This window comes from Nymphaea colorata, chromosome 14, assembly GCF_008831285.2.
Source record: "Nymphaea colorata isolate Beijing-Zhang1983 chromosome 14, ASM883128v2, whole genome shotgun sequence".
In the NCBI taxonomy this organism is placed as follows: Eukaryota; Viridiplantae; Streptophyta; class Magnoliopsida; order Nymphaeales; family Nymphaeaceae; genus Nymphaea; species Nymphaea colorata.
The window spans coordinates 7,726,749-7,754,071 of record NC_045151.1 but is presented as its reverse complement, the minus strand read 5'-3'; the positions used below and the strand labels follow the sequence as shown (position 1 = coordinate 7,754,071).

Here is a 27,323-nt window from a genome sequence, read left to right as displayed (position 1 = left end):
TCTCTTGTGGGAAATCATGAAAGATAGGACCTGACCTATCGGGATGAGAACTTATTGTTTCTCATGCCTTTACCAGGGGCAAGTACTAGACTAAGTGTTGCAAATTCTACATTTTTATTGTCGTCCTAATCCTAAAGGTAGAAACATGCCTTAATTTAGAAAACATAGAAACATCATAAATTAGAGTGTACAAACTAAAAGAATATTTGGAGTCCAAGGACACAATTCCTGATATGTGTCATCATGGATCTATGCAGCAATTTCCTATGATACACACACACAATAGGTTCAGAGATAGTTGAGACCCAATTTCTAGGGTTTTGGGAAGTGGTCTTGAAGAGATTTATGATTTGGAATCCAAATTATCATGATCCATATTCGAGTTCAAAATCTGATTCAGGGAAGATCACAATTTGTACTTTATGATCAAATTTAATAATCTAAATCGACGTTCAAAATTATGGTTTTATATTTAAGGAATTGACTAGGTTATAGACCTATGATCTGATTCTGGGATTGAAATCCGAGTTCAAATTCACAATCTGGATTAAACTCTAAAGACCAATCTAGTAAGATCTGAGATCTTGATCCAAATGATGCAGATCTGAAATCCAACGTTCAAATTAAGATCTAATTCTATGAGGTCTGAAATCATGGTCCAGTATCTAAGATCTGAGATCTAAAGTTGTACAATATCAATATCCAAGTGAATATCTGATTCTCTATAAGATCTAAAATATGGGTTTAAATCAGTCAAAAACAAAATCTAAAGCCCCCAGCACAACATCTAAATTAAGATCCAAAATATATTAAGTTAGTTGTTTTCTTACTTAAATAATATTTTTTTATTAGTAAAAAATATATAAATCTTATAGCATCAAAATTTTGGTAGTATAAAGATCGATTTTTTTTTATAAAAATGATTTGGAATAAAGCATGATTTATATTAAAATAGTGTTTATAAACACATTAGAAGGTTCATATTTTGTTTAAGACACTTTTTCACATAAATTTAAGAGGTTTTTATCCCTTGCCGAGTGGTCTGGAACCTACCAATCACTCGGTAAATATATGCATATACATTTATTTGCTCATTGTTCCAGCATGTAGGTTCAAATCCTGACCTTGTTTGTCCACTTAACCATATAAATATGTCTCCGCATAGCACCGATGGGAAGTAGACTTCTATCAATGATGTTAACGTTTTTCGGTTACAAAAAGCTCTACCAATCACTCTGTAAATATGTGTATATATATTTATTTGCTCATTTAACTATTTATTTATTTGTTTCAGCACGTAGGTTCAAATCCTTATCTTTTTGCCCACTTAATCATATAAATGGGTCTCCGGAGAGCACCAATGAGGAGTATGACTTCTCTCAAACGTTTTTCGGTTACAAAAAGCTTGGACAAGCATAAGTTTAAATCTAAATCCAAGTCCAAGTCCAAGTCCAAGTCCAAGTCCGATCTCTCGTCCGAACGGCTCGGATTCAGAGATACCTAAAATCTTCTTCCCGCGGACGCCAATGACCCCTTTCTAAAACCCTCATTCCTGTTACTTTCCGACGGCGAACTCTCTCTTCTCCCAGACTTTAGGGTTTTGCAGAGGAAGCTGAGAAGATGACCGCCTTCCTCAGAAGAACTCTCAATTCCTCCACGCCCTTCTCAGGCGTCTTCCTTACCAGAACCCTAACCTCTCTGATCTCTTTCGAGACGTCCGTTCGTCATGTCTCTGCAGCTCCCTGTTATGCCCCTTCTCCGAATCCTAGCAGAGCTCCAAGCTTCTCTCCTTTTGCGGCATCCGATACTGCCGGCTTGCCGTTTGGTTTCCGTGGCTTCCGGATGTGCCCGGAGGTGTGCTTCCATGCGTCAGTGCCTGCTTCCGCGGAGTACGCCGTCGCGGACTTATCTGACGAGGACAGACCGAGCGCAATAAAGGGAGATGAGGGGCTCGAGATCGCCAAGCTCGGCATCTCACAGGATATCGTCTCTGCGCTGGCAAAGAAGGGAATCACCAAACTGTTCCCCATTCAGGTGTGGGAACTTTAGCTCGTGGCATTTTTTTCCACTTTTGCTGCCTTTTTTTGTTGCTAGCAGCAGTAGCACAACCGTCATGTTGTTCATAATCGTCCATGCTTTTGATAAACGAATTTCGGGTACCTTGTTACTGCTGGGTTTTGCTTTGTACCCATTATAGTTGTTTGAGCAAAAGAAGGAACACTTTAGAGGATGACCAATGTTATTATTTTTCAATCTTAATTTAGTTAAGAGTGCTGGAGGAAATGTTAAGGCAATCGAAAGGCTGCAACAGTGGAAATGACTGAAAAAGAGAAGTCCTTTGTTCATGCTTAAATCCAGCATATGCGCCGGGGCCTAAGTTATTGCCGTGGATGTCTTTTTTTCTTTTAACTAATTGAGCAGAGTGGTCAGCTTAGTAGCTATTACTGAATGATGGAGTTTAAAGAAGCCCCTGCGATTTTTGATATGCTGCTTACTGGATGCATTTTAAGAATTATGCACTTTTTATGATCTTAAGTCGCACTTTTCAGGATTATGTTCTTTTGTTGTAACTTGACTTTAAATTTGTACTGGTGTAACTATTGCAGAATCCTAAAAGATAAGGGTTGAGTGTGTGAAAGTGGGGAAAGCCATTGAAACGTGTAACTAAGCTGTTAAGTGTCCACCCTGCAGTTGACCAAAGCCTCTCCCCCGGCCCAACGGACCCTTTTTGTCTCTGTGTTTTCTCTTCGTTTTTAAATTAAATCAATGACATAAACATTTTCCATTTGAGTTTTGATTTTTGTTTTCTGCACTTGTTTGATGATCAGGCAGAAACTCTACTACTAAAGGATGAGTATAAAATTTTGAGATAAAAAGAACTATTGCAAAATTTATATTTCATCAGTGAAGTGCAGTGCGTGCTCTGCTCAAATTTACTTCCAGGCGATGTTTGATATATGTTATTATTAGTGAAAACTACATGGTAATGCCATCTCTGATGTTCTCCCAGAACTGTACATTCAACAAAAAAGAGTGAAGCTTCTTAATCCCTATTATTCCTCATGTATCAAGATCGGACCTGACATAATGTTTAGTCACTATAGAAATGTGAAACTAATATGGAGATAAGATACATGCATTGGAAATGTGGATATTTCTGTCCTTGCTGCAGAGGTTGGACTGATCTCAATCAACGTTGATATTACTGGCCAAAAAAATAGACCAATTTCATGTGAGCTGCATTCTTGTTGCATGAGACCAATCACCAAAGTTTATTATCTATTCTAACCAGGGTAATGGTTTGTCTACTATGATAGAGTAATGATGATCTTGTGGTGAGAGGGAAACCTCCTTAATATTCTTGTCTTCTTAAGGGGAAAAAACTAAAAATTAAGCTTGCCTACTAGGTTCTGTCTGGCACGCTAATGTTGTGAAAAGTGCCATAATGAGTTATTAGGAAAAGTAGGAAATGATGATTGTTGATCAAGTCATTGCATGTGGAATTATTGCGAGTAGCAATAACAACTTATTAACAATTTTTTCATCTAAGACTCTTTTTTCTAGCTACCTGGTATTTGACTCCTGTTTTTGTAGAAAAGGAATTATGATTTGTGCTCCATTTGTTCTATTCTGGAGTTCAAGTATATTATTACCTGTCCTTTATCTAGTTCATTTAAGTTATTTTGTCTGTATGATGTTGACTATCTGCTTGTGTGTCAGAGAGCTGTTTTGGAGCCAGCAATGCAAGGGCGTGATATGATTGGCCGGGCCAAAACTGGAACAGGGAAAACTTTGGCTTTTGGAATCCCAATCATGGACAGGATCATACAATTCAATGCTAAACATGGGTTTAGTCCAACCTTCAATATCACATTAGTTTTTATGGTTTCCACCTTTGGGTGGCTACTTCTTTAAGTCACTCCTATTACCATGAATTTCGAAGAAGCTTATTCTCTTCTCTTTCTCTGTTGGTTATAGGCGTGGAAGAAATCCTTTGGCCTTGGTTATGGCACCAACTAGGGAGCTTGCTCGCCAAGTTGAAAAAGAATTCAGAGAGTCAGCACCTGTGTTGGATACCATATGTGTTTATGGTGGTGTTCCTATATCTTCTCAAATGAGGACTCTTGATTATGGGGTGGATATTGTTGTTGGGACCCCAGGGCGCATTATTGATTTGCTCAAGAGAGGTGCATTAAACTTGTCAGAAGTGCAATTTGTTGTCTTAGATGAGGCTGATCAAATGCTTGCTGTGGGGTTTGATGAGGATGTTGAGGTAATTTTGGAAAAGTTGCCTCAGAACCGTCAAAGCATGATGTTTTCTGCTACAATGCCAAGTTGGATAAGGAGGCTATCACAAAAGTATTTGAAGAATCCACTTGTCATCGATCTTGTAAGTGTTAGATTTTTGGCCCTCTATGTTCCTGTCACTTGTTTGTTTCTGAGTGAACGTCTGATAATATCTACTTTGTCTGTTCTTGTTTAATCAAGGAGCACACTTTCCTTATTGATTCTACACTTGAACTGATTTGAGGTTGCAATTTTGGCTTTAAAAGTAGGTTTTTGCAATGATTTCCATCTCACATGCATACTCATTATTCAACTGGTATTTGATTTTTTATGCAGGTTGGTGATTCTGATAAAAAATTAGCTGAAGGGATTAGTTTACATTCCATTGTGTCAGACATTTACTCGAAGCCCTCGGTTCTCAATCATCTGATAACAGTATGTATATTTCATTTTCTCTGCTTTCCTCTGATTTTCTTATGTTATTTGGTGGCAGCATACTTTTTGAATGTTAGCCTTTTTCTCCCCCTTTTGTCTTTCCATTTCTAAGAAAATTACAATCTTTGTCTTGGTCCACAGATGTGCCAATACCCACATCGCATCTCTGGATGCTGACAACATGCATTCGGCTGCACCAGATGACTTTTTTGTCCATTAATGACATGCACTTGACTGACATCAATGGCAAGTCTAGTATGGTCATTTCATTAGTTAAAAAGAATTAAAATGAAATAGAAAAAAGCAGATGAGAATTTGTATGAACCCTCTTTGGTTCAACTGAAGCACATCTCTCTTAGCTCTCTCTCCTCTTTCACCTCTCTGGTTGAGCGGGGACTAAGAAATTTAAATCTTTGTCTTGCCACAGATGTGCCAACACCCCACATTGCTTCTCTGGATGCAGACAACATGCATTGCACTGCACCAGATGTTTTCTGTCCATTAATGACGTGCACTTTGACTCACATCAACGGTGAGTCTATGGTCATTGAGGACTGAAATTGTCCTTGTCTTAGATAAAAAAAATAAAAAAAAAAGTTTAGAAAAAGCAGATGAGAGTTTGCATGCACCTTCTTTGGTTTGATTGAACACCATCTCTCTTGCCTCCCTCCTCTCTCACCTCTCTGGTTCAGCAGAGACTATGAAATTACAATCTTTGTCTTGTCCACAGATGTGCCAACACCCACATTGCATCTCTGGATGCAGAGAACATGCATTTGGCTGCACCAGATGATTTTTGTCCATTAATGACATGCACTTGACTCACATCTATGGTCATTGAGTACTGAAAATGCCCTTTTTTTAGATAAAAAAATTTGGAAAAAAGTATCAGAAAAAGCAGATGAGAGTTTGTATGGACCCTCTTTGGTTTGATTGAATCCCATCTTTCTTGCTTCCTTCCTCTCTCACCTCCCTGGTTCGCCAGGGACTAAGAGATTACAATCTTTGTCTTGCTCCACAGATATGCCAACATCCACATCACATCTCTGGATGCAGACATGATCCATTACCAGACGATTTTTGTCCATTGATGACATGCATCTCTCATTAACAGCGTCTCTAGCATGGTCATTGAGGACTGAAATTGTCCTTGTTTCAATTAAAAAAGAATTTGGAAAAAATTTAGAAAGAACAGTTTAGTTTGGATGAACTATGAACGTTCTTTGGTTTGATTGAACTCCATCTCTCTTACCCCCATGCGCTCTCACCTCTCCTGCTCACTAGGGACTTGTGAGCTCATCTCTTTGTGCTGAGCTGCTCTTTCTATCGGGAAAAAGCAACTGTAGGGCAACAACATTAGTGTAAGATTGAGAGAGAGAGAGGGAGAGAGATCTGACAATATTGGTGTCAAATTTCAGGGTAGAATGCATTTATAATCATATTCAAATTGGATCTCCTACAATAATAAAATTGGAGAATCAGATCCAATCAATTTGCAATCCTATCAGGGAGGAATGAATCAGGTGATTATCACATTCCTTATTCTCATCAAACTTGCAGGACAACACTTGGATTGAAAGAAACTGGTTAATTTCACATGATCTTATAAATAAAATGACTGGATTGGTTTGTGAGGTTCCACAATGGTTCAAACCAATATTTAATTGAGTTACTAATTGTAAGTTGTGTCACATAGGTATGAGTATGGGTACTAGTACGAGTACAGGTTCAGACTGTATATATATATATATACATAACAACAATAAGAATTCAAACAAACAAAATAACATATTCATTATTCAAAATGTATAGATTCTAAAGAAGAAACTATTGAACAAAATATGAACATAACATACTAAAAGTCCAAAATATGTTAGTGTTAAACTCTGATGTAAAGTTATATATTAATAACATTCGTAATTTGAAACGTAACTCTGGATGTGTTTATTGAGTTTAAAGTTTAAACGATGTAAAAAAAAATGAAAACCCTAAATGTTGGACAGCAAAGGACTCGGTCAACTCTGACCAAGTCCTAAATCAGATGGATACGGTCCCAAGTATGTTGACCGTATTCGGTACTGTTTGACCAGTACCCAAGCAGTAACCGAGACAATACCCGTGCTAGTACCGGTGTCTTACCTGACCGGTACGAGTGCGTTGCCTTTACAGCAGTACCCATGTGACAATGATTGTAAGTTATTTCTGTGTAACAGATGCATAATAGGAATGAAAAGCATTGGCATTTGTGGACATATTTGTTTCACACACACCCTCACTATACCTGCCCCTAATTTTTTCTGGAAACTGTTGTGCCAGGGAAATGATTCATGTGTGCAGTTTGTTTTTAAATAAGCCAACTTGTGAAACCCACCTAAAAGTTATCACACCAACATTCTGCACCCTTCTACAAAGAAATCATTCCTTCAATAAGTTTCTATTTAAGTAAACCAATAGTGAGAACTTATTTTCACAGTTTTGGAAGCCCAAATGCTTGTTGACTAGTTGATTCATTAATTTTTGAAGATATGTTTAGGTTAACTTAGTGCTACGAGGCTTGCACCTAGTGTCTCAGACTTCTTATGCCTAGCTAGCTGGTTTAGGCAACCTACCATGTAAGTCACACAGACACTTTATTTTTGCAGCCGCACCCGCGTCGACACGTCTCGGGTGCTGGTGCGGCTTCAATTCGCACCTACAATCAGTCAAGAAGAGTTGAGTGCGGTCAGCCGCACCTGACTATTTCTGTCCATTTTTGACACGCGCTCGACTCGCATTTGACTCGAGTCGGGTGCGGTCAATCCATGTCGAGTTTGTGTCTCCTTTTTCTGTTTTTTGTTTTTTAATTAGTTCATTATAAGTATTGAAAAGGGGGTTAGGGCTTCGATTGAAGTCAGTCGACCGCCCGTTCCCATTGGAGTTCGGCCTTCCGTGTGTTTGTGTGTGTGTGGAGAGACTTGATAGACGATGATTTTTCGGCGGCCATCGGTACGACGGCGACCTGAGATCGGCAAACTGTCTTCCAACAGCGACCTTCAGCCCTTCTCTGGCACAAGGCAACCGACATTCAGTTTTATCAGTTTTCAGTCCTTCAGTGACAGGCGACAGCGACCTGAGACGGCGGGCTGTCTTCCAATCCTCTGACGTTCAATCTTTCGATGTTCTTCGTTGAGTTTTATTATTCTATCAAGTATCAACTATCACCCTTTTATGTTTATTTTTTCACTGTTGTCTAGGTTTTTCTTTTTTTTTTTAAACGTGCGTGATGATTGATGAATAATTGTTTGCTCTTGCTGCAACCCTGTTTTTTTAATATTTGCTGTGTGTTTTTCAGTTCTTATTTGTGATGTACCTTTTTTTAGGATTTTATAATTGTTGTCTGAAATATGTTATTGTTTTATTGCTGTTTTCATAGTATTCGATATACAATTGTGTTGTAACTTGCTGGTTTTAACAATTTGTTTTACACTTTTACTGTTGTTTCATATCGTGGTATACATTATTGTCTAAGTCACATGGGTATGGGTACGGAGAAACGGGTACGGGTTCGACAACTTTAAAAAATGTGGGTACGACGGTACGGCAGGATATATGTATGTATATATGTAAAATAACACGAAAAATTGAAAGCAACATTTTAGTAAACAAGTGATATAAATAAAAACATTAGTATGTTAATGAATAATCACTCTAAGAATAGAGTGAAAAGTAAGGTGGAAAAAATTAAATCAAAGTAAAATTAAGCAGTTTGAATCTAAAGGTACCCGAGTGTGTCCAAGACTCAAGTGTCCATTTTGGGTACGGGTACGGCGACACCGGTACGTGGACCTTACTGAAGTACCCATGTGACTTAGATTATTGTCTATTAGTTATAACATATTAATATATAAGTTTTATTCTAGGTGCCGCCATGTTCTACTTTCCAAATGTTAATTTCAATTTCTGCTTTTGTATATATGTTAGTATGTTATATTACTAACTTACAATATTTACTATATATAATATATGCTGTTCTAAACTTCTAATATGGTCGTGTGCATTATGTTCTATGCATTAATAACTTAAAGACTCATTGAATTGTTGATTTGCAATTTCAAATTTGTTATTTGATCATTTTATTGTTTATAAGAAAATTTGTTATGTATATATATTTATTTATATTTATATAATAAATGGATAATAATAATAAAAAATATTCTCGCTGCACCACTGCACCTAAAATGTTTTGGGATGTGCTGCTCCGGCACCCACACCGACACCCGGACCTCGCACCTATGTGACATAGCCTACCATTTGCAAACACCTAGAACATTGTTTCGGTCCAGACCCAGCAGAGGCCGAGCCAGCCGAATCCAGTCGAAGGAAGCGCAAGGCTTCCGATCTTTGGGCTCGTTCTCTTCAGTGCATCAAGGCTAGTCCCAAGGAGATGCAGGAAGCACCAGAGTTAGTTGCAGCGGGAGGAGTGGGAGGAGCAACTAGGTCGTCAACGGTGCTCAAACAGGTTCAGTCTCAGGGTGACTTAGGTCCCAATGTAAGACTCGCCAAGCTAGAAACGACTAACCCAAGCGAGTCCACTTCGCACGACCCTTGAGGCGTCCTAGGACCAAAGTCTTAGGTGAACGGTTCGGTCAAACCTGACCGAGCCCTTGTGACAAGCAACCGAAGTGAGGGCGGGTCCCCTCACGAGGTCCCCACCCTGGGTTCAAAAGACCCAGGGGTTCGAACCTTTTCCTTTACGCGTAGGCACTAGGCCCGGTTTGTTTATATGTTTATAAAGCAAATAAGTTCGTTCTTAGGCTTGTCAATAGTAGGATTCGAGGTAGGAACCTAGCCTAGGGCTTGCTGATTCCTTTTTCTTTCTTATTCTTTTCCTTTTGTCTTTTGAGACAATTTTCTGCTATTATGTTTTTGGGAAGTTTTTTACTTCTTTGTTGTGGTATACTTGTATGTGATTTTGCATTCGAAGTATATGTGTATAGGTGCATACACACTTATACGTAAATAGTAAATTCATATACTATTATATTTTTAGTATTTTATGTTATTTTGTGTTTTCAACTGTCACATATGTATGCATTATCTTCTTGATATATTTTTCTTGTTTATTAGAATTATAACAGAATGCAATTTTATGGTAAGCCATAAACAATATGAATATGAGCTATGATTATTTGAGGATATATGTTTACCTGTTTTTAATTAGGTCAGTAATTTTCTTTTTGGATTATTGTTAATAAATAAAATTAAAGATTTTTTATCTGTTGGCATCTAGGAAAATGGTTAGATTTTTCACACTATAATGTTGAAAAATTTTGGTATTTACTTTAAACAATTTTTTGTTCTATATAACTTGTAAACTAGAGTTGTTCAACTTCGTTAAATTTTGATCTTTCAAGTTTGCTATTATGTTTTTCATATTACAAACTGTTTAATGTGTTCGGTTACTGTGCTTTTGATTGTTTTAATGTTATAAGTTGGTTTTCCACTGAGAACTGCATCAGTTTTATTATTAATTTGAAAAATTAATATTGCATTTTATTAGTTCTCTTTTTGGAGGTGGGCCACATAATCTTCTGGTATATATATATATATATATATATATATATATGCGTGTGTGTGTGTGTGTGTGGGTGTGTTTGTGTGTGGGTGTGTGTGTGTGTGTGTATATATATACATATATATACCCCACCCCCTAGTTTTCTCTGACTCTATCTCATCTAATTTTTTCCTCACTCTTGTTTCCTCTTCATTTTTTCTTTTCACAACTATCTCTGTCTTAAAAATGGGTAGACCTTTTAAAGGGAAAGAAACATGAAAATATAGTCTCATTTTGGTGCTAGTTTAGTTGTTTTACTCATTTCCTATACCCCGACACAGACTATGACTGAATATAGTTGATGTCATGATATATGCAACTATATTTAATAACATTTTGTGTTGTAAATTTATTGGTTTCTACGTTTTCCTTTTTCTTGGTACTGCTTAAAGTGCGTAGTCTAGCCTGGATGTGCCTGGGACCTACTCATTGCTTTGGTTTCATCTAACACTTTTGACGACATAGACCTGGACTCTAGCTCATGAGCTGAACCTAAACACATTCCATATCTAGATGGAAATATCATGTCCTGTGTACCATCGAACAGGTGGACTTCGGACTTCTATGAGAAGGTTTATCAAAATGTTAGGATCTTTAACAACCACATCCCAATGGAAATACCATATCCTGCATAAAATGAGCAGGTGGACTTATGGAACCACTTCTATGAGAGGGTTTTTATCAAAAGTGTTAGGAAGATCGAAGTCGATTTGCTTTATACAAAGATGTCAATGAGCTTCGAGAATGTAATGGTGTAACATGGGAAGATCTTTGATCCATGCTGACCTTTTCTATTTAATATCATATGGCGCCAAGAAGCACTTTCAATTTCACAAATACAATTACATTCAATTTTTCAAGTGATTCATACGATTGATATTGAATGTGCCCATTGCAAATTTCCTTCTGATCAAATAATTGGCAGAAGCCAACTTTCATATTCATGGACCAAATTTGATTAGATTGTTTTTCACTCACATTTTTGCATGATTGGTCACTCTTACTCAACATCTTTTGCTCTCTGCACGAAAATGAGTGGAGTATTAGAAAGTAGAAACCATAATCAGAGTGCTAATGGAACTGGTTTTTCTGTCCCCTCTTTTTTTTGTCATACTCTCTGGTCTACATCGTGCTTTGACTCCTGTTGGATGTGAAACAAGTATTTGTATAAGTGAAAAAAATTGCATATTGTGTTCGAATATTAATGTATAAGAGATACTGTTCAGGTATCAAAGGGATATGAACTGGATCTACGGTAGTTATATCTAGGGGTTATTAAATGAGCATGTTTATGAACTGTTCGCCTAAACAATTGACAAACTAATTACTATAACGTGTATAGCATGGATTATTCTATCCAACCATCATTATTGTGAGGTCTGATAGTACTAAACTGCCAAGACAGGACACGTGAACCCAAAAGTAGTAAAATAGTGCTGAATAGCTAGTGGTATAAACTGAAAGTTGACATGTTCACTTCACATACAAATAAAATGAACGAAGTTGAAGTTCACTGCTGCATTGTGTTAATGATGTTTATCTAAAACCTAGAAAAATTAAAGATGTGAAGTTATTGGTGGAATCTGGCTCACTCAGCAAGGTGGTTGGCCAACACATGTTGACTCGCCAACCACATGTTTGACTCACTAGGGCAGGTTACGTGGTCATTTCGATGTCTTGATGATTCTCCATGTTTAGAGAACATGCTTCTAATCATTAATGTGATACTAGCTGCAGCTAATTGGTTTAGTATTCTGAAGTCTCTCGTCATTGTTGTTGCCATTGATGTTCAGTTTCCACTTCTGGAGATAATATCTGCCTGCCTTTTTAGTAGGAACAGCTTGCCTTTTTTTTTTTCACAATGTGTACTGTGGTTCATTTGTACTGTTGGATAAGCGCTAAAAAATGTCAGGAACAATTTTAAAAGCTTTACTGTTCTGCTTTAGCCTTCTGTAGAAGTGGTCTTATGTGTTTCTTTTTTAGTTTATTTTTGTTCGGTGTTTATTGAAACTATAAAACCTGCCAAATTTAATTGAAATAAGTTTGAAGAACCTTAAGCATATTATCTGCAACCATGGGTGAAAACTATTAGTATAATATTGCTTAGCTTTCTGTTTGAACTAAATGACATAAATATATGTTTTAAGTGTCTGTTTGTATGTGTTTAAGCACTTTTTAATTCTTTTTTGTCAATTAGGAGCATGCCAAAGATGGGAAATGCATTGTCTTCACCCAAACAAAACGTGATGCAGACCGACTGTCATACACTATGTCTCGGACTTTGAGATGTGAAGCATTGCATGGTGATATCTCTCAGAATCAGAGAGAAAGGACCCTTTCAGGATTTCGAGATGGTCATTTCAATATCTTAGTTGCTACTGATGTTGCTGCTCGAGGGCTGGATATACCAAATGTTGATCTGGTAGCAAATTTTCTCTTACATTGACATTGCTTGTGGGATTTCTTCTTTTTTTTCTTTTCTTTTTTGCTCAACTGGCAGAAGCGATGCATCTATCTTTCACACGTATATTATGTGTGTGTATCCTTTTGCAATTTCTTAGTTAATGCGTAGGTTTTTCTGTAAATGAAGTATTAATGAATTTTTATCTAATGCATTATTTGATGGTTTTTGTTTCTTCTGATATGTTGCAGAAAACTATTGTTATGATTTATCATAATTTGAGTTTCTGTCGTTCCATCAGGTGATACATTATGAGATGCCAAGCACATCAGAAATTTTTGTTCATAGATCAGGACGCACAGGGCGCGCTGGTAAGAAGGGAAGTGCGATTCTAATGTACACGGAACAACAGACTAGGGCTGTTCGGGTAATTGAGCGAGATGTTGGATGCAAATTTAATGAGGTATGCATTCCTTTTATCTATTTGTGGTCTTTGTCAAGTTGGTAAGATGCTATTGGGGTCTTTTTCCACTGTTGTTGGATTTTAATGATTCTGCAGATACTGACAAGTTCTTTCCTCTGTTTCAGCTGCCTAAAGTTGCTGTGGACAGTAGGAGTCAAGATATGTTTGGCGATGCTGGCGGCAGCCGCTATGGATCATTTTTTGGGGGTTCAGGTGGTGGTCGTCTAGGTGGTTCAGACTTTGGTCGTTCTGGAAGCTATGGTGGTTCACGGTTTGGCGGCTCTAGCAGATCTGGTGGTTCATCTGGTCGACTTGGTGGGTATGGTGTTTCTGGTTCAGGCCATTCCAGTTCCTTTGATGGACCCAACTCTGGTCGATTTGGAGGGTTTGGTGGTTCAAGCTCGGAGCGCTTTGGTAGGTCTACTTTTGGTCAGTCTGACAGACTTGGCGACTCAGGCTCAAGTCGGTCTGGAGGTAGTTCGAATTCTAGCAGGTCAGGTGGAGTTAGCGATTTTGGCTCTAGCCGGTTCGCTGATTCGGGTTCAAGTCGTTTTGGTAGTTTTGGTGGTGATAGTGACCACCGTTCCGGCAGGCGTTCATTTTGAAGTAATCTCATAAATTTGTTGTAATACTTTTGCGTCTGGTTGTATACAAAAATAACGTTATATGAATAATTTCCCTTGCTGCCTGGTGGTGCTTGATAAGAAACCTAAAATCTATGCTACTTTGGTGCGTGTGCATATAGAAGCGCGGGTGCATGTGTGGCAAGGATATATGTATGATCAACTTTGTTCTCAGACGATGTGACATGGACATGTCAAAAAGCGTATATCTCCGGATGCAGCTGCGAACTGTGGTCAATTCACGCTGCATGCTGTCCATGTACAGACTTGGACAAGTTTTACCGATCTTATCCTTTTTTGAGAAATTAATTGATAAGATTTTAGTTTTAAAAGTAAAAGAAGGTTAGGGTCATCTGACGGGCGAGGCCTGCTTTTGCGCCCTCTCATCTTGGAGAAGCCCTTAATAGGTTTTGCCAATTGATTCACGTTGCCATTGTTTGCCCTCCAAGAAGCCGGCCTGGGTATATCCTATCCTTTCCATCTCTCCTCCGTCTTTCTCCACCACGTCCTCTCTCGACCTCGACCTTTTTGTTTTTTGAGACGATGGAGTCGTTGAAAGGGACTCCTTTGTCGACTTTTCTCTCTCTCCCTCTTCCTCTCTTAGCTGTGTCAATGTGAAATCATTAGTAACAACCCAATACTTGTGACAAACAGATGTAGACATTTTATATATAGAGCAACGAAAGCGAACACATATATAACCACAGACTCTTGAGTCGGAACATATGTGACCGTTTCACACTGATGCTTATTTTGAAAAAATTACACAACTGACCTGACCGTTAGAAACCACCTGCCACAAGTGATTTTATGAATTTGCATGTCATGACTGAGCGTGAAGATACGAGTCACGATTTCTACGTATATAATAAATTAACTATGCTCATGTGCTTCATAAAATTGCATATGATTTGTTTGGAGAATAATCCTAAAAGGTGCACCCAATTATACATAGTAATTCACAGGCAACAACATACTCAATTGATTGGTCTCTGTGCACATTTGTATGACATGGGGTAAATTTGTTTATCAAATGGCAATGAACTTCAATGTTAAAGTCGTTAACTTCAGTCGTAGTTGCAGTAAAGATGAAATCAGAAAATCACACGAGCGACAACGAAATACTGTCAGCACAAAACTGATGTAAGATATCTATTCTATATAAGGCAACCGAGAGAAAATGCACATATACGTTGTCGTAGACTCTAAAGTTGGACACATGCCACTGTGTCAGACTAATGCCTGCTTTTTTTTTAAAAAAAAAAGAAGAAAAACTACACAAATGACTATGAAACCATATGCGACAAGTGATTTACGAATTCGCATGTTATGATTGAACTTGAAGACATGTTATGCTTTGTATTACATAATAAATTACACGTACTCACGTGCTTCATAAAGTTACACATAATTTGTGTGAGAAATAATAAACATATATGGACCTGATTGTATATAATATTCACATGCAATGATTGCATACTAAACTGGTTGGTGTAGATGCACATTTATATGACATGAGAAAAACCTGTTTATCAAATGACAACACACTTCCATGTTGAAGTCCATTCAATCATTGTAGTTAAGATGAAGGCAAAGGTAAAATCACAAAATTACACAAACAACAACTGCACATTTACGTGAGAAACTGATGTAGACACAATCTATATAAAGAAAAGTGGAGAAAACACATATATGTCGTCAGTTGTCCCGGATTTTCAAGATTGAAACATGAGACTGTTTATTCATGTTTTAAAAAGCTACACAATCGACACCTTGAAAAACCTGCTACAATTGATTTTACAAATTCACAGGTCATGACTGAACTTGGGACAACGAGTCATGATTTTCCGTAACAAGGTTTAATATAACACTAATGTAAATAGATGATTGTTCGGAAGACATGAGGCTTAATGATTATCAGAACGTTCGGAAGACAACAAATGCTTCCGTTTTCAGACTTCTTAATTTCCTGCCATTCATAATCTCTTTTCGTTGTATTTTGGTGTCTCTTCATCGTTTTGTCATTCGTCTCTTCGCCTTCACATGTCCTACGAATGCAAGGTGGTTGCATCATTCGAATAATCTCTAATAACCATTAGCTTCATGTCTTTCACATTTGCCATTTTTCTACTCATGCATGTAGCAACCATCTCATTTTCTAGTGCAATGAAGAGGTGTGCATTTTTCGCATCATCCAACCTACGGTTTCAACGTTTTCTAATGTTCCAGGGTTTCATTCAGTACACAAGCAAATTACTAACGAGGAAGAAGCTCAAGGCACCATCATGACCTACGAATGCAAGGTGGTTGAATCGTTGAGAGCTGCTCAAGTGCGTGAAGAACTGGCCAGCCATGATCAAGCTTACTTGCGAGTACTTGATGAACACTTGTGCAGCTAAATTTTAAGCACACTGCTTTTGAAGCCCACTGCAGACTAAGGCTATGTTCAGATGACCATGCAGTTTGCATTTCGAACTTGCAAAGACCCATAATTGAATAAGGATTGGCTCTTGAATTACCGTCTTCTATAATGCAGATAATGTTTCCAACACTGTAGAGCATGGTATAGCATTGGGTCTTGTACGTTCTGGACTTTGAGGCCAAAATGCTGATGCTATACAACTCATTGAAGTTGGCGGCCGATTTATTCGCCCATATAAACACCTTCATAGATTTTTTTCCCTACAAGAACTGGACGTAGATTTAAAGGATTTCACATACGTATATTCATGCATTTGACATGCCCATGTAGACAAATTCATTCAATTTTACAAGACATGCGTCCACAAATACATGGAGTGCATTTTATTGGAAGAGCTCAAGAACTTGGTCGGAGATGCTAGAAATCTAGAAACGATGCTAGTCACATGCAACCAAAATTTTGTCGATGCCAAGTGCTCTGGTTAAATATGCTAATGTGGTTCATGATTAGCAACTTAATTTGTAGTACTATCACAACTACAACTCATTATCTAAAGAAAATAAGTTTGAGTCTCACAAATGTTGAATATTACAATTTTAATATATAAATAATGCACATATATACATGAAAGTTAGTTCATAGTTTAATATGTCAATGGCCAAAGTGGCACTCAAATAAGATATGCAAGCAGAGTACATCTACTCTCACACTACATGCATCCTTCATTAGCCATTCTATCATGTTGTGCAGGTTGTGTATGTCCTCCAACTCCATTTTGTAATAGTTTTTCCCTTTTTAGTGGCAGAGGAGGAGAAGAGGGTTTCACATGCTCATCGTCTCTTGGCTAAATGTCCTAATTGTAAAGTTTATCAAGGCTTTTATGTAACTAGGGGCGGCAATGCCTTTGTAAGGCACAACATGTCTCTACCTATCCACTAGTTCCTAATTTTATCTTCATACCTTTTCTCCTAATTCACTACTGAGTGTGCACCACAGTTTTTAATTTGATTGGCTTTTCTATTAGCTGACCAACCTGTGTTTGGCTTAATGCCAGCCCACCATATTGTTTTGCTCCACAACCTTCATGCGTTCCTCTTTAAAAATCTAATCAGTATGATACACTCTACCGTGCCCTCACATCCACAAGCCAATAAGGCGTTCAAACCAATTGCACTTAAGAGTGATATACATAACAAAACATCGCCATTTGAATGATGTTTCAATCACTTCAATTGTACTTATTTAACTACACACCAAATACCAACTACGAATAAATGTATTGGTTCATTATCAATGCACGAGGAATCCCCCTTGGAGATGTTGATCTATCCATAGTTTTTTTCTCCTCATCCCTTCCCACTTTGCGAAACTTGGGTATGCATTGATGCATGAGATGGTAGACACATGATTAGGATGATGACTAAGGATGTGCACACACAACCAAACCTGCACAAACATTGATTAGTCAACAAAGTATTGATCAAATGTACCAATTTCATAACAAAGTAGTGATACAATAGCTAACATGCACAATTGACTAGGAACCACCTGCACTTTTGTTTATCTGTGTCATGGGACTCCTTCAGTCATGGGCTGACTCCTTCAGTCACATAGTTATATAAATTATATTATCCATCAACCGTGTCAGTTTTTTTCTCTTAGATACAATTTGATATTTCAAAAATCTTGGAATGGAAATAAGTTTATGAAAAGATGTTTCCGGGAAAAATGGAAAGGAAATTTGCTGCTCGTTTCATTTTTGCTGAGTGTGTGATGGGATTTGCTAAAGATGTCTGAAAACATCTTTCCTAGTTTGATGGGATTTGATGGAATTGATGGAAATTACCCTCTTTTCTTTATAAAATTTTAACTTGGAGAAGAATGAACCCATTCATACACAATGAAACAACAAAAGAAGTGTTCATATCTCTGACACGTTGCAATATAAGCCTATTCTGAAACATGCATTATAACCTATTAATGGATTCAATTTTCAGCATGAATCTGGTAGTAAATTTCTAATGTTCTATGCCTACAAAATCATTGAAAAATTTTAAAATGTCTAAAAAATAAAAAAAAAGGTAGTCTGCAAGAAAACAACCAATTCTCACTCACTCCAAGCCCATTCATTCCCATGGCTACCGTAGGTATGGAGAGAAAAAATGAGATGTAGAGGAAAAAACCGAGAGAGAGAGAGTACTTGGAGTGAAATAGTTGGAAGGAGAGTTGGGAAAAGGGTTTTAATAGGCGTTGGATGTTGGGAGGAGAAAATGAGGCAACACTCCACAACAGTGCCTTAGCAGAGGTTTTAGTTGGGTCCAGCGATGCCAAGGGATATAATGAGGCTGAAAAGCAAGAAGGTTAGAACAAAAGGAATTGAGGAAGAAGGCAATAGCCATGATATCCAAATGGGTCTGCCAGCATGAATGATGACAACCCCTTTCTCCATGTGCCAGTGATACCTGCCAATTCAAAGACAAGGGGTTGTTATTGAAGCCCTTTTTTGTTGACAAACAGAGAGAGGGAAGAGATTGAGAAACTTGGATTGAAGGGCATTTGAAAGAGAGTCCGGTGAGGATTTTGAGCTAGCGTTAGATGGTGATGGGACAAGAAGAAGCACCCACCTGCAATAGTGTGGAGCGAAGGTTTTAGCTGCGTTTCCTGACGGTGTTTTAGCAGCCGCAACAAAGGGATTTCACATAATGTGAAGGAAATGGTACCAATGGCACTAGAAGACGGCCGATTGTTGCCGTGAACATCCGATAACCCCTCAGGCTGCAATGAGACTCATACTATAGGAGAAAATGCCTGTGGCTACGGGAAAAAGCAATGACCTGTTTTCTCTCTTCAGCCCTAATAGGTTTTTTTTTTCTTTTTGGGTTAGAGAATTCTCGTCCCACCCCACAAAATTTTTAAAAATGACTTTCCGAGAATTGTCCCAACTGTCTTTTTTTTTTTGTTCGATGAACATGGATCACTTTTAAAATTTTTAAACCTTTTGCCTCATTTACAACACATGTTTGCCCATCTATGCCCTCAAAGATTTGGGGATGCTTCATTATTTCACGGGAATAGTCATTCTTCGGACTTTCATTAGAATTATGCTATGTCAAAGCAAATACATTTTTAATCTACTCCAAAAGAGTGGGGTGGTTGGCGCCAACCTATTTCTACTCCTATGTCTAGCAACACTGCTTTACAGGCCACTATTGCAGCAAGTTTTTATAATCCAACTCTATAGCAAAATGTGATTGGGCCACTTCAGTTGGCCAATATCGTTAGACCAGACATATCTTTTGCCATCCACAAGTCTTGCCAGTTTATGCAATTATGCAATCGCAGATTATTGGTAGGCAGCCAAATTCATCCTTCACTACTTGAAGGGGCGGAGCCAAAAATTTTTTATGAGGGAGGCAGAATTAATCTTTCTAAATTTTGACATGAGCTGAAATATTATTTTTCAAAATTTTTATATAGGATAAGTAAAATTTTTTAATATTTACATTAAATTTTTTATTTTTTTGTAAGGTGGGGCCAGGGCCCTTGCGGGGGCCTTACCCTGCCTCTGCCCCTGACCACTTGAGGCATACCCTCTATTATGGACTCTCCATTACAAAGGTTGGATAGTCTTCAACTATAGGTCTATGGAGATGTTGTGACTAGGTTGCTAACCTTGATGATAGAAAGTCCACTGGAGGCTATCATTTTCCTTAGACATAATCTATTACCATGGAGTTCCAAAAAGCAAAACACTGTTGCTCACTCATCATCTGAGGCAAAATATCAAGCTGTTGCTCACTCATCATCTGAGGCAAAATATCAAGCTGTTGATGTCTTTACAGATTTGGATTTAGTGCTTGCTCCAAGAGCTTCAGTTGCCTTTCATAAGCCACATACTCTATGGTGAGACAACATAAGTGTTATTTACATCATATATTGCATAAGTAAAGCAAGCATGTTGAGATAGATATTCATTTTGTCCATAACTGAGTTGCTAAAAAAAGTTACAAGTTCAACACATTAGCTATGATGCCAAAATTGCCAAGGTGTTGCCCATTCATTGGTTCACTACTCTATGAGGCAAACTCGACATCCTTCCAGCCCCTAGAATTTGAGGGGGGAATGTTAGAGAGGATGCATATAATGATTTTTGTAGAGGTGACGACACTAAAGGTGGTGATATCTCTAAAGTTTCCAAGAATAGAGGAGCTAGTTCACATGCGATTCAAGATAAGAAGGTGAACATCAAGCCAAGCAAGTATGCACATGATACCACCCTCAAAACTAAATCAAATCCATTCATATCATATTTTAACGAGTCCTGTAGCAAGTCACCATTAAATAGTAAATTTGTTGCCAACGATAAACATGGTAACCATTGACATGTAAAACAGATTACATATGAGGAACCTTCCTCTTATGGTGATTGATTGATAGAGTGGAGATTTTTAGTTGAGGATGTATGCATCTCTACCAAACCATGTGAATGCTTCTTGTTTCTTGAGTGTGCTTTCCTCTATTAGTGTTATCTTGTCCTACCTTTGCTTTGACAACTAATTATTAGAGAAATATACCTTTAGATGCAATGTAGAAACATGCCTCTTCTCTCTACCTCCTCTACCTCCCATCGTTGTAAAGAGAGATGTGATCAACTGTGGAAGAATGGGACAAGGTACAAAATCATTGATAAGAGTGAATATGATCCACCTTCTTCCTCTTGGACAGGAGACAACATGGCGAGAGAGATGTAGAACATGAAGAGACAAAGGTGGCAATCAATAATGTGGAGTAAGAGATGGGCAAGCTATGGCGCAAAGAGATAGAGATGGCAATTGTCAATGGCATGGAGAGAGATGACGACCATCAATGAGGGTGAATAGTGAGAGTTGATGGTAGATGAAGAATTAACACTCATCTTCTCGAGAGGGGCTTCTATGATATGTCTGTAACAACCCGACTCACTCCTGAGCTCGGGTCCCTTGGTTCGACGGATCTCAACCTGCCCCCTAACAGTTTCAGCTCCAACCCAAAAAAGGCTAGGAACCATGACAACCATCTCTTTAATGGCCCCATTTATAAACCCTTGAAGATCTCTCACAATCTTCAATATGGGACTAAATTTATGGGGTGTTATAATCCACCCTTCTTAAGGCACACACGTCCGCGTGTGTGGGACCCTAGGTCTAAGTGTTGAACCAGCTCTAATAACCATTGATCGATATATAAGCAGCCAGAGGCGGAGCCAGGATTTTCCTTAGGGGCGGGTCAACAGTCCAACCTCTGGATCTGGGTAGGGCCAAATTGAATTCAACTCTAAAAAATACATTGCGCACTTAAAAAAATCTATTTTTTTAATGTAAAATATTTTTTTTTCATTTGCTAGGGTGGGGCCATGGCCTAGGCGGCCCCCCCCCTTCCCTCCGCCCCTACAAGCAGCGGAAATGCACCTTCGATTAGTTCATCCAGTGCAGCACGTTCCCCGGCTGCAACTACCAAGCGACAAACTTCAATAGTGACAAGAACAGAGAAAGAAGAAGAAAAATAGAGATAGATTAGATTTGTTTGCTTCTTGGAGGTGCAGCTTGGTCAATTGATAATCTATTCTGAGTATAAGATAAGTTGGGCTTCTATAGACCGCCTCCTAGGGTTTCCCGATGCCCAGCAATCGTTACGATCAGAGGGATTTGTGGGCAGTTTCCTTATTTAATCTTGTAACTGCAAGCGGGCCCAGTTTCCTTATTTAATCTTGTAACTGCAAGCGGGCCCTCTTGCAATTACAAGATGTAGAGATAGGGCTTAGGGCCACTATCCAACATCTCTCACTTGGCCATGAGACCGTCAAATTGCTTCCACTATTTGTTGGTTTCCTTAATCCTTAGTTATGTGGTTTTCCATAATCGGTTTGTTCATCGCAACTTGAATTTCATTCAAAGTTTGTAGCGAAGTTTTCCTTTTAATGGCTTTCCATCGCAACCTTTCAAGTATTCAATATATTTCACCTTAGTTATGAGGTTTGCTTCATGCACAAATATTTCCATCGTAACATGTTAAAACTTAGTCTCATGTGCACCACAAGCTTTACATAAAAATTATCAAGAATTCTCTTGATAATAATGCTAGCAATCATGTAAGCATTTGAAACATACATGTATATTCTCTTATTGTTCAACAATGAAATCAACCTAGATATTTTTCAACCACCTCACAAAGAAGCAAACCAGGATGTTCTTAACCCCATACGGGCTACATGCTTGGCAAATAAATCATTGTGAATTCTTTTTGTTAAAAATGCTAGTAATCATATGAATATATCTTTTATTTCATTCATATATCTGAAAACATTTATTTGTCTTAAAACAAGCCCAATTTGGACTTTCTTAATATATACTGACAACCCAAATTAAAAAGTTTGTATCATGTCCAGCACACAAACTAATATACATTAAAAGCAAAGGGTATATTTTCTTTTTATTATTTTTTACAATTTCTTAACTCCTTTAACAACAAAAGTTCCAAAATATTCATTTACGCAATACATAATCATATGACAATAATACTCAAACATGCTCCCACTTTTCAAATGTTCATAGTCATCTACCTCATTGGCAACATACACAATCATTATTATGACTTTATGAATAAAAAAGAAATACAATTATCTCAACGACTATTTTAAATTGTACAAAGATTTTCATCTTGTATTGTCTTTATCAATATAACCTTGTATCAAATATTTAACTCATCATGAAAGTGAATTTCCAGGTTATCACAAGGGAATCTATCGCATACATGGCAGATTTACCATTTATTTCATTAAGGTCAAAAAGTAGCACCACCAACCAACACATGCATTCAACAATAATTTAAATATAACCAAGGAGCTTTCGACCTTCGTAACTTACAAATGTCTTAAAACTTAAAGGAATCAAACTCATTTGGTTATTTTCCTAACTGATCCAAAAATCGTTTCACAAGATGATCAATTAACTCAATAAGCTTCAGTTGGTTCATTGTCAAACTCATTCTCAGTCGGTTCATTACCAGACTGATCCTTAGACGGATCATGTTCAGTTGATTCATTACTAAACTATTTTCTATTCGGTTCATTGTTAGACTGATCTTCTGAATAAATTAGGTCATCCAGTAGATCGATATGATCTCCCACTGGATCATTGTCTTTGGTATTATTATTTGAATAGTTTAATCTTATGCATAAAACATCATATACTATACCTTTATTTTGGTATCCAATATATATGTATTTACAAACATATTCTTTAATTTTTAGATCAGCATTTGACATGCATTCTGGTCTCCAAAGATCTCAATATGAATCTAGTTAGTGTGGATTTCATTATATTCATGATACACCTCATGCAAATATCAAACAAATTTATTTTTAAACAAAAACTTACTTAGTAGCATACTAGCATAGTTGGATCCTCAAATGAACAAATAGCATAATATCATTGGATCTAATATAAACAGGATATGGATGTTTAACCATATATCCAAATACATTCAAATTGACTCAAAGCTATATGTATGATGGATCTTAAGTAATAAATAGATCCAATTACAAATGCAACATGAATATAAAGATTCAAATTACATTAGCATGAATCCAAACTAGTAATATCCACAATACAATGAATACGAATTTTAAAACACATGATCCTCATTGAAATATTATACAATATGATTCAACAACCATATTTAGATCAATGCTAACTCATCTCTCTTTTGAGAAAAAACAAGTTATCATCTACTAGCACTTTAATGCTATAAAGCTTCAAATAAATGCATTTTTGTTATTATGAATTTTAGTTCAATTGTGTTATATTACATCTCTTGAACATGTATTAAAGACAAATTCATTTTCCAAAGAAAAAGAAAAAAATAAAGTTTTATTTAATAGTTTTCTAGAATTATTTTTAGATCTAGAATGATACCAACTATAACAATATGATCATATCCAAAAGCAAATATGATAACATATATTGGAACCGATGTAAGCATGATATGGATTTTTTCCTCATATCCAAACAAGTCAATTTAGATATGAATTCATATATGCTAACTATCTCTGATAAGAGCAAATAAGATTTCATGTACTAGAACTTATAGTACAATAGATCTTAAAAAAAAAAATATTTCATCAATATGTCTTTCATCATGTTTAAGAGTGTTACTTTACAACTACAGACAAAAGACGAACATGATGATATATTAGATTCAACGTAAGTACGAATATCTGGAGTCAATGGTCCAAACAAGTTAATCTAGATCCAAGTCTATCATGAACTAAGCACAATGCTATATAGAACTCACCATGTCTAAGAGCGTTGATTTACACTTCTTAGCATACCAACATCAATTAATATAATCATTCCTTTCAACTAGGATAAACATGTTGAAGTATAATATTTGTTCAAAGAATATTCTTCCATAAAAGCAGAAGAAATTCATCTTTTAGCACTCTAGCGCTACTCACATTGACTATGTACTTTTTTTTTAATTCGATAAAAACATTTGATCTAAAAACAATGCATATCATAATATGCTTAGATCCAATATAAACAAGGTATAGATCTTGAACAAGAAGTCAAACCAGATCATGCTCCAAAAGAGTGAAACTTTTACTGTGAGATCCAAATTCAAAAGCTAAATGGATATATCAAACAAAATTTTGGTCATATCTAATATCAGCATGGACCCAAAATGACGACCAATATCCGTAAAGGAAGCATAATAACATATATTTGAACCAACATAAACATGATATGGTTTTTTAACTAATATCCAAACAAATTCGGATCCGAATATGTCATGAACCAAACTGAATGAAAATATGGATCTTAAGTAACGATTAGATCCAAAGCAAAAAATCCAAATGGTTGTCTAGATTCAGATTATATCAATGTGGATCCAAACATAATGATATCAACAATAGAATCAATATGTATTTAAACAGAGAAAGATGATCCAATTTCAAATACAATACAAGCGTGTTTCAACATAATATCCATATCCAAATAAGATTTTAGTTAGTGTGAGAAACACAAAATTTATACTGTCATTGAGTCATGCACGCACTGAATAACAAAATTGTATAAGCATACATACATGTTGCTAACCTTTTAGTTTTTTTGGTCTCAGTCAGTTCTAAGGCTCCCACTCTAAACGTCATTTTTTAATTTCGGCTCCGACTCTAAATCATTTCTAAATTTCGATTTTAATGACAAGATGAAAACAACAAAAAACGTCTTAGATATTTAGATATTTGCAACGCCTAGCAATATCATGTCAGACATCTCCAACAAAATTCTAAAACGCCACTTAGAAGCCAGACAATATTAATTTTAAATTTCAGTCCATGAACTTCCTCCATTATTTTCAAAACTATTTTAAGAACCCCTTTTCATAAAAAATGTTGCGGCTTTAATTTTTAATAAATTAGACGACCTTTTTGACAATATAACAAAAGTGGTGGTTGTAATATCGAAATTTTGAGCATAAGTACACCTTCGAACCGCGTTTTCCTCATTTTTTCACTCGATACTCTCGCTCCTCTCGCGAGAACCCTTTGTGAGGGTTCCGCTGCGCCTCTATTCGATTTTCTCCACCGCGAGGACGATGGTCTTTAGTTTTTACAACGGGAGTAAAATCCGACGACGGTTTGTAGCCCTTTTCTACCAGTTTTTGGGGTTGTCGCTGGAAAAAGAAAAAAAAAAAGAACAGTGAGATGTTTTTGGGCCTGCCAAAAAAATAGCAGCGGTGGCGGTGGAATCTCCAGCTGCATGAGAAATGGTGAGGGCTTCTAGAGCCGTTCTCAAAGGACCCGACTCAGTGTTTTGTTGGGATTTCTCCCCTTCATGCATACACAAAACCAAACGTATATGCCCTAAACAAAACAGGATCATGCTCATGCTAAATCATTGAATTAAACAAAACCTTAAACTTAAAGCGGAAGCGTACCTGAATCCATCTGATCTGGTACATGGGAAGATCGCAGCAAGGTCTTCCAGGGTACGTGCGGCGCGCTTGATGTCTCTCTCAGATGGGGAAGAGGAAAACCCTAGAAACCAATGTTTCAGGCAACCCTTGCACGACCCCAGGGACCACTACCATTTTATAATGAGGACAATTACGAATTCCGCCCATCAAAGACTCCGTAATTGCGTACTGGTATCTATACATTTCAAAATTATCTCATACCATCTAAAATGACGTAATATCCCAAAATGCAATCACTTAAGCGGATATTTACGTTAAGACAGTGATAATGTCTGAAATTCCTAATTGACATATGTCAGCCCACCAAATGATCTTACAATCTCCCACTTGGGCCAAATATGTCTTTATACATTCAGACATTACACAAAACCTTCGGAGCTCATAATTGTTATCTTATTAAACGTCATTTTCACCAATCTCGTCCATGACCATATCAACACAGAACCAAAGCGGCTTTCGCTATATCAAAATTAGCTAAACCTTTAATGATCACAAATGTTAACATAACCAATAACATAGATCTGATATGGATGTATAGCATGAGAATTACATGCAATGTGATTACAACATGTCTATTCTCAACTGGTCCAACTTTAAAACCTTATGGAGATCAAAACATAAACACAGAATGGAACCAAAGAACTTTAAACTTTATTTTGCAGAAAACTGAATACGTGTCTATACATTAGAGCAAACAAAATACAAACTCCCACTAAACCAGCACATCATCTAAGGATAACACCCTCATACGAACAACATGTTCGTGAAAGACCTTATGTGTTAAACCCTTGGTAAACGGATCCGCAAATCATAGAGTTTGTCCCAATATGCTCTAAAGACACGTGACCATTCTGTATCCCCTCTTTAACAGCCCAAAAAACTTAATGTCGATGTGCTTCGACTTTGACAAACTGTGGCTGTTATAAGAGTACATGACTGCTGAATTATTGTCATACAACAACTTTAGTGGTCTTTCTATACTATACATAATGCGCAGCCTCATGACAAAATTCTGCAATCACAAAACCTAATTGAATGCCATTATCTTGGCACCCAGCAAAGTCAGAATCTGAATACCCAAT

General features: G+C 37.1%; 1 protein-coding gene and 1 long non-coding RNA gene across 3 annotated transcripts; one reads left to right on the top strand and one right to left on the bottom strand.

Annotated features, from left to right (window-relative positions):
* Nucleotides 1–1,510: 1,510 nt before the first annotated feature.
* Nucleotides 1,511–13,867, top strand: LOC116267563 (DEAD-box ATP-dependent RNA helicase 53, mitochondrial-like). Its single transcript, XM_031649365.2, has 7 exons — nucleotides 1,511–2,034; nucleotides 3,721–3,848; nucleotides 3,979–4,390; nucleotides 4,624–4,722; nucleotides 12,513–12,737; nucleotides 13,018–13,179; nucleotides 13,305–13,867. The coding sequence occupies exons 1-7, from the start codon at nucleotides 1,621–1,623 to the stop codon at nucleotides 13,782–13,784; spliced, it is 1,920 nt and encodes a 639-aa protein (XP_031505225.1). The 5' UTR covers nucleotides 1,511–1,620; the 3' UTR covers nucleotides 13,785–13,867.
* A 3,543-nt stretch (nucleotides 13,868–17,410) lies between these two features.
* LOC116267697 (uncharacterized) lies at nucleotides 17,411–19,039 on the bottom strand. 2 transcript variants are annotated; one of them, XR_004175650.2, is made up of 3 exons: nucleotides 18,849–19,039; nucleotides 17,773–18,686; nucleotides 17,411–17,670 (listed from the first exon to the last, which is right to left on the bottom strand). It is a non-coding gene; the product is annotated as an uncharacterized LOC116267697 (long non-coding RNA). The 2 variants fall into 2 exon arrangements; XR_007572085.1 differs by having other exon boundaries at nucleotides 17,411–18,686.
* Between the last annotated feature and the right edge of the window lie 8,284 nt (nucleotides 19,040–27,323).

Excerpts from the sequence above, each read along its gene's own strand:
- LOC116267563 (XM_031649365.2), top strand. The coding sequence starts at position 1,621 with ATGACCGCCTTCCTCAGAAGAACTCTCAATTCCTCCACGCCCTTCTCA. Across the intron at positions 2,035-3,720 it reads CCAAACTGTTCCCCATTCAG|AGAGCTGTTTTGGAGCCAGC; the intron begins GTGTGGGAACTT and ends CTTGTGTGTCAG. Across the intron at positions 4,391-4,623 it reads ATCCACTTGTCATCGATCTT|GTTGGTGATTCTGATAAAAA; the intron begins GTAAGTGTTAGA and ends TTTTTTATGCAG.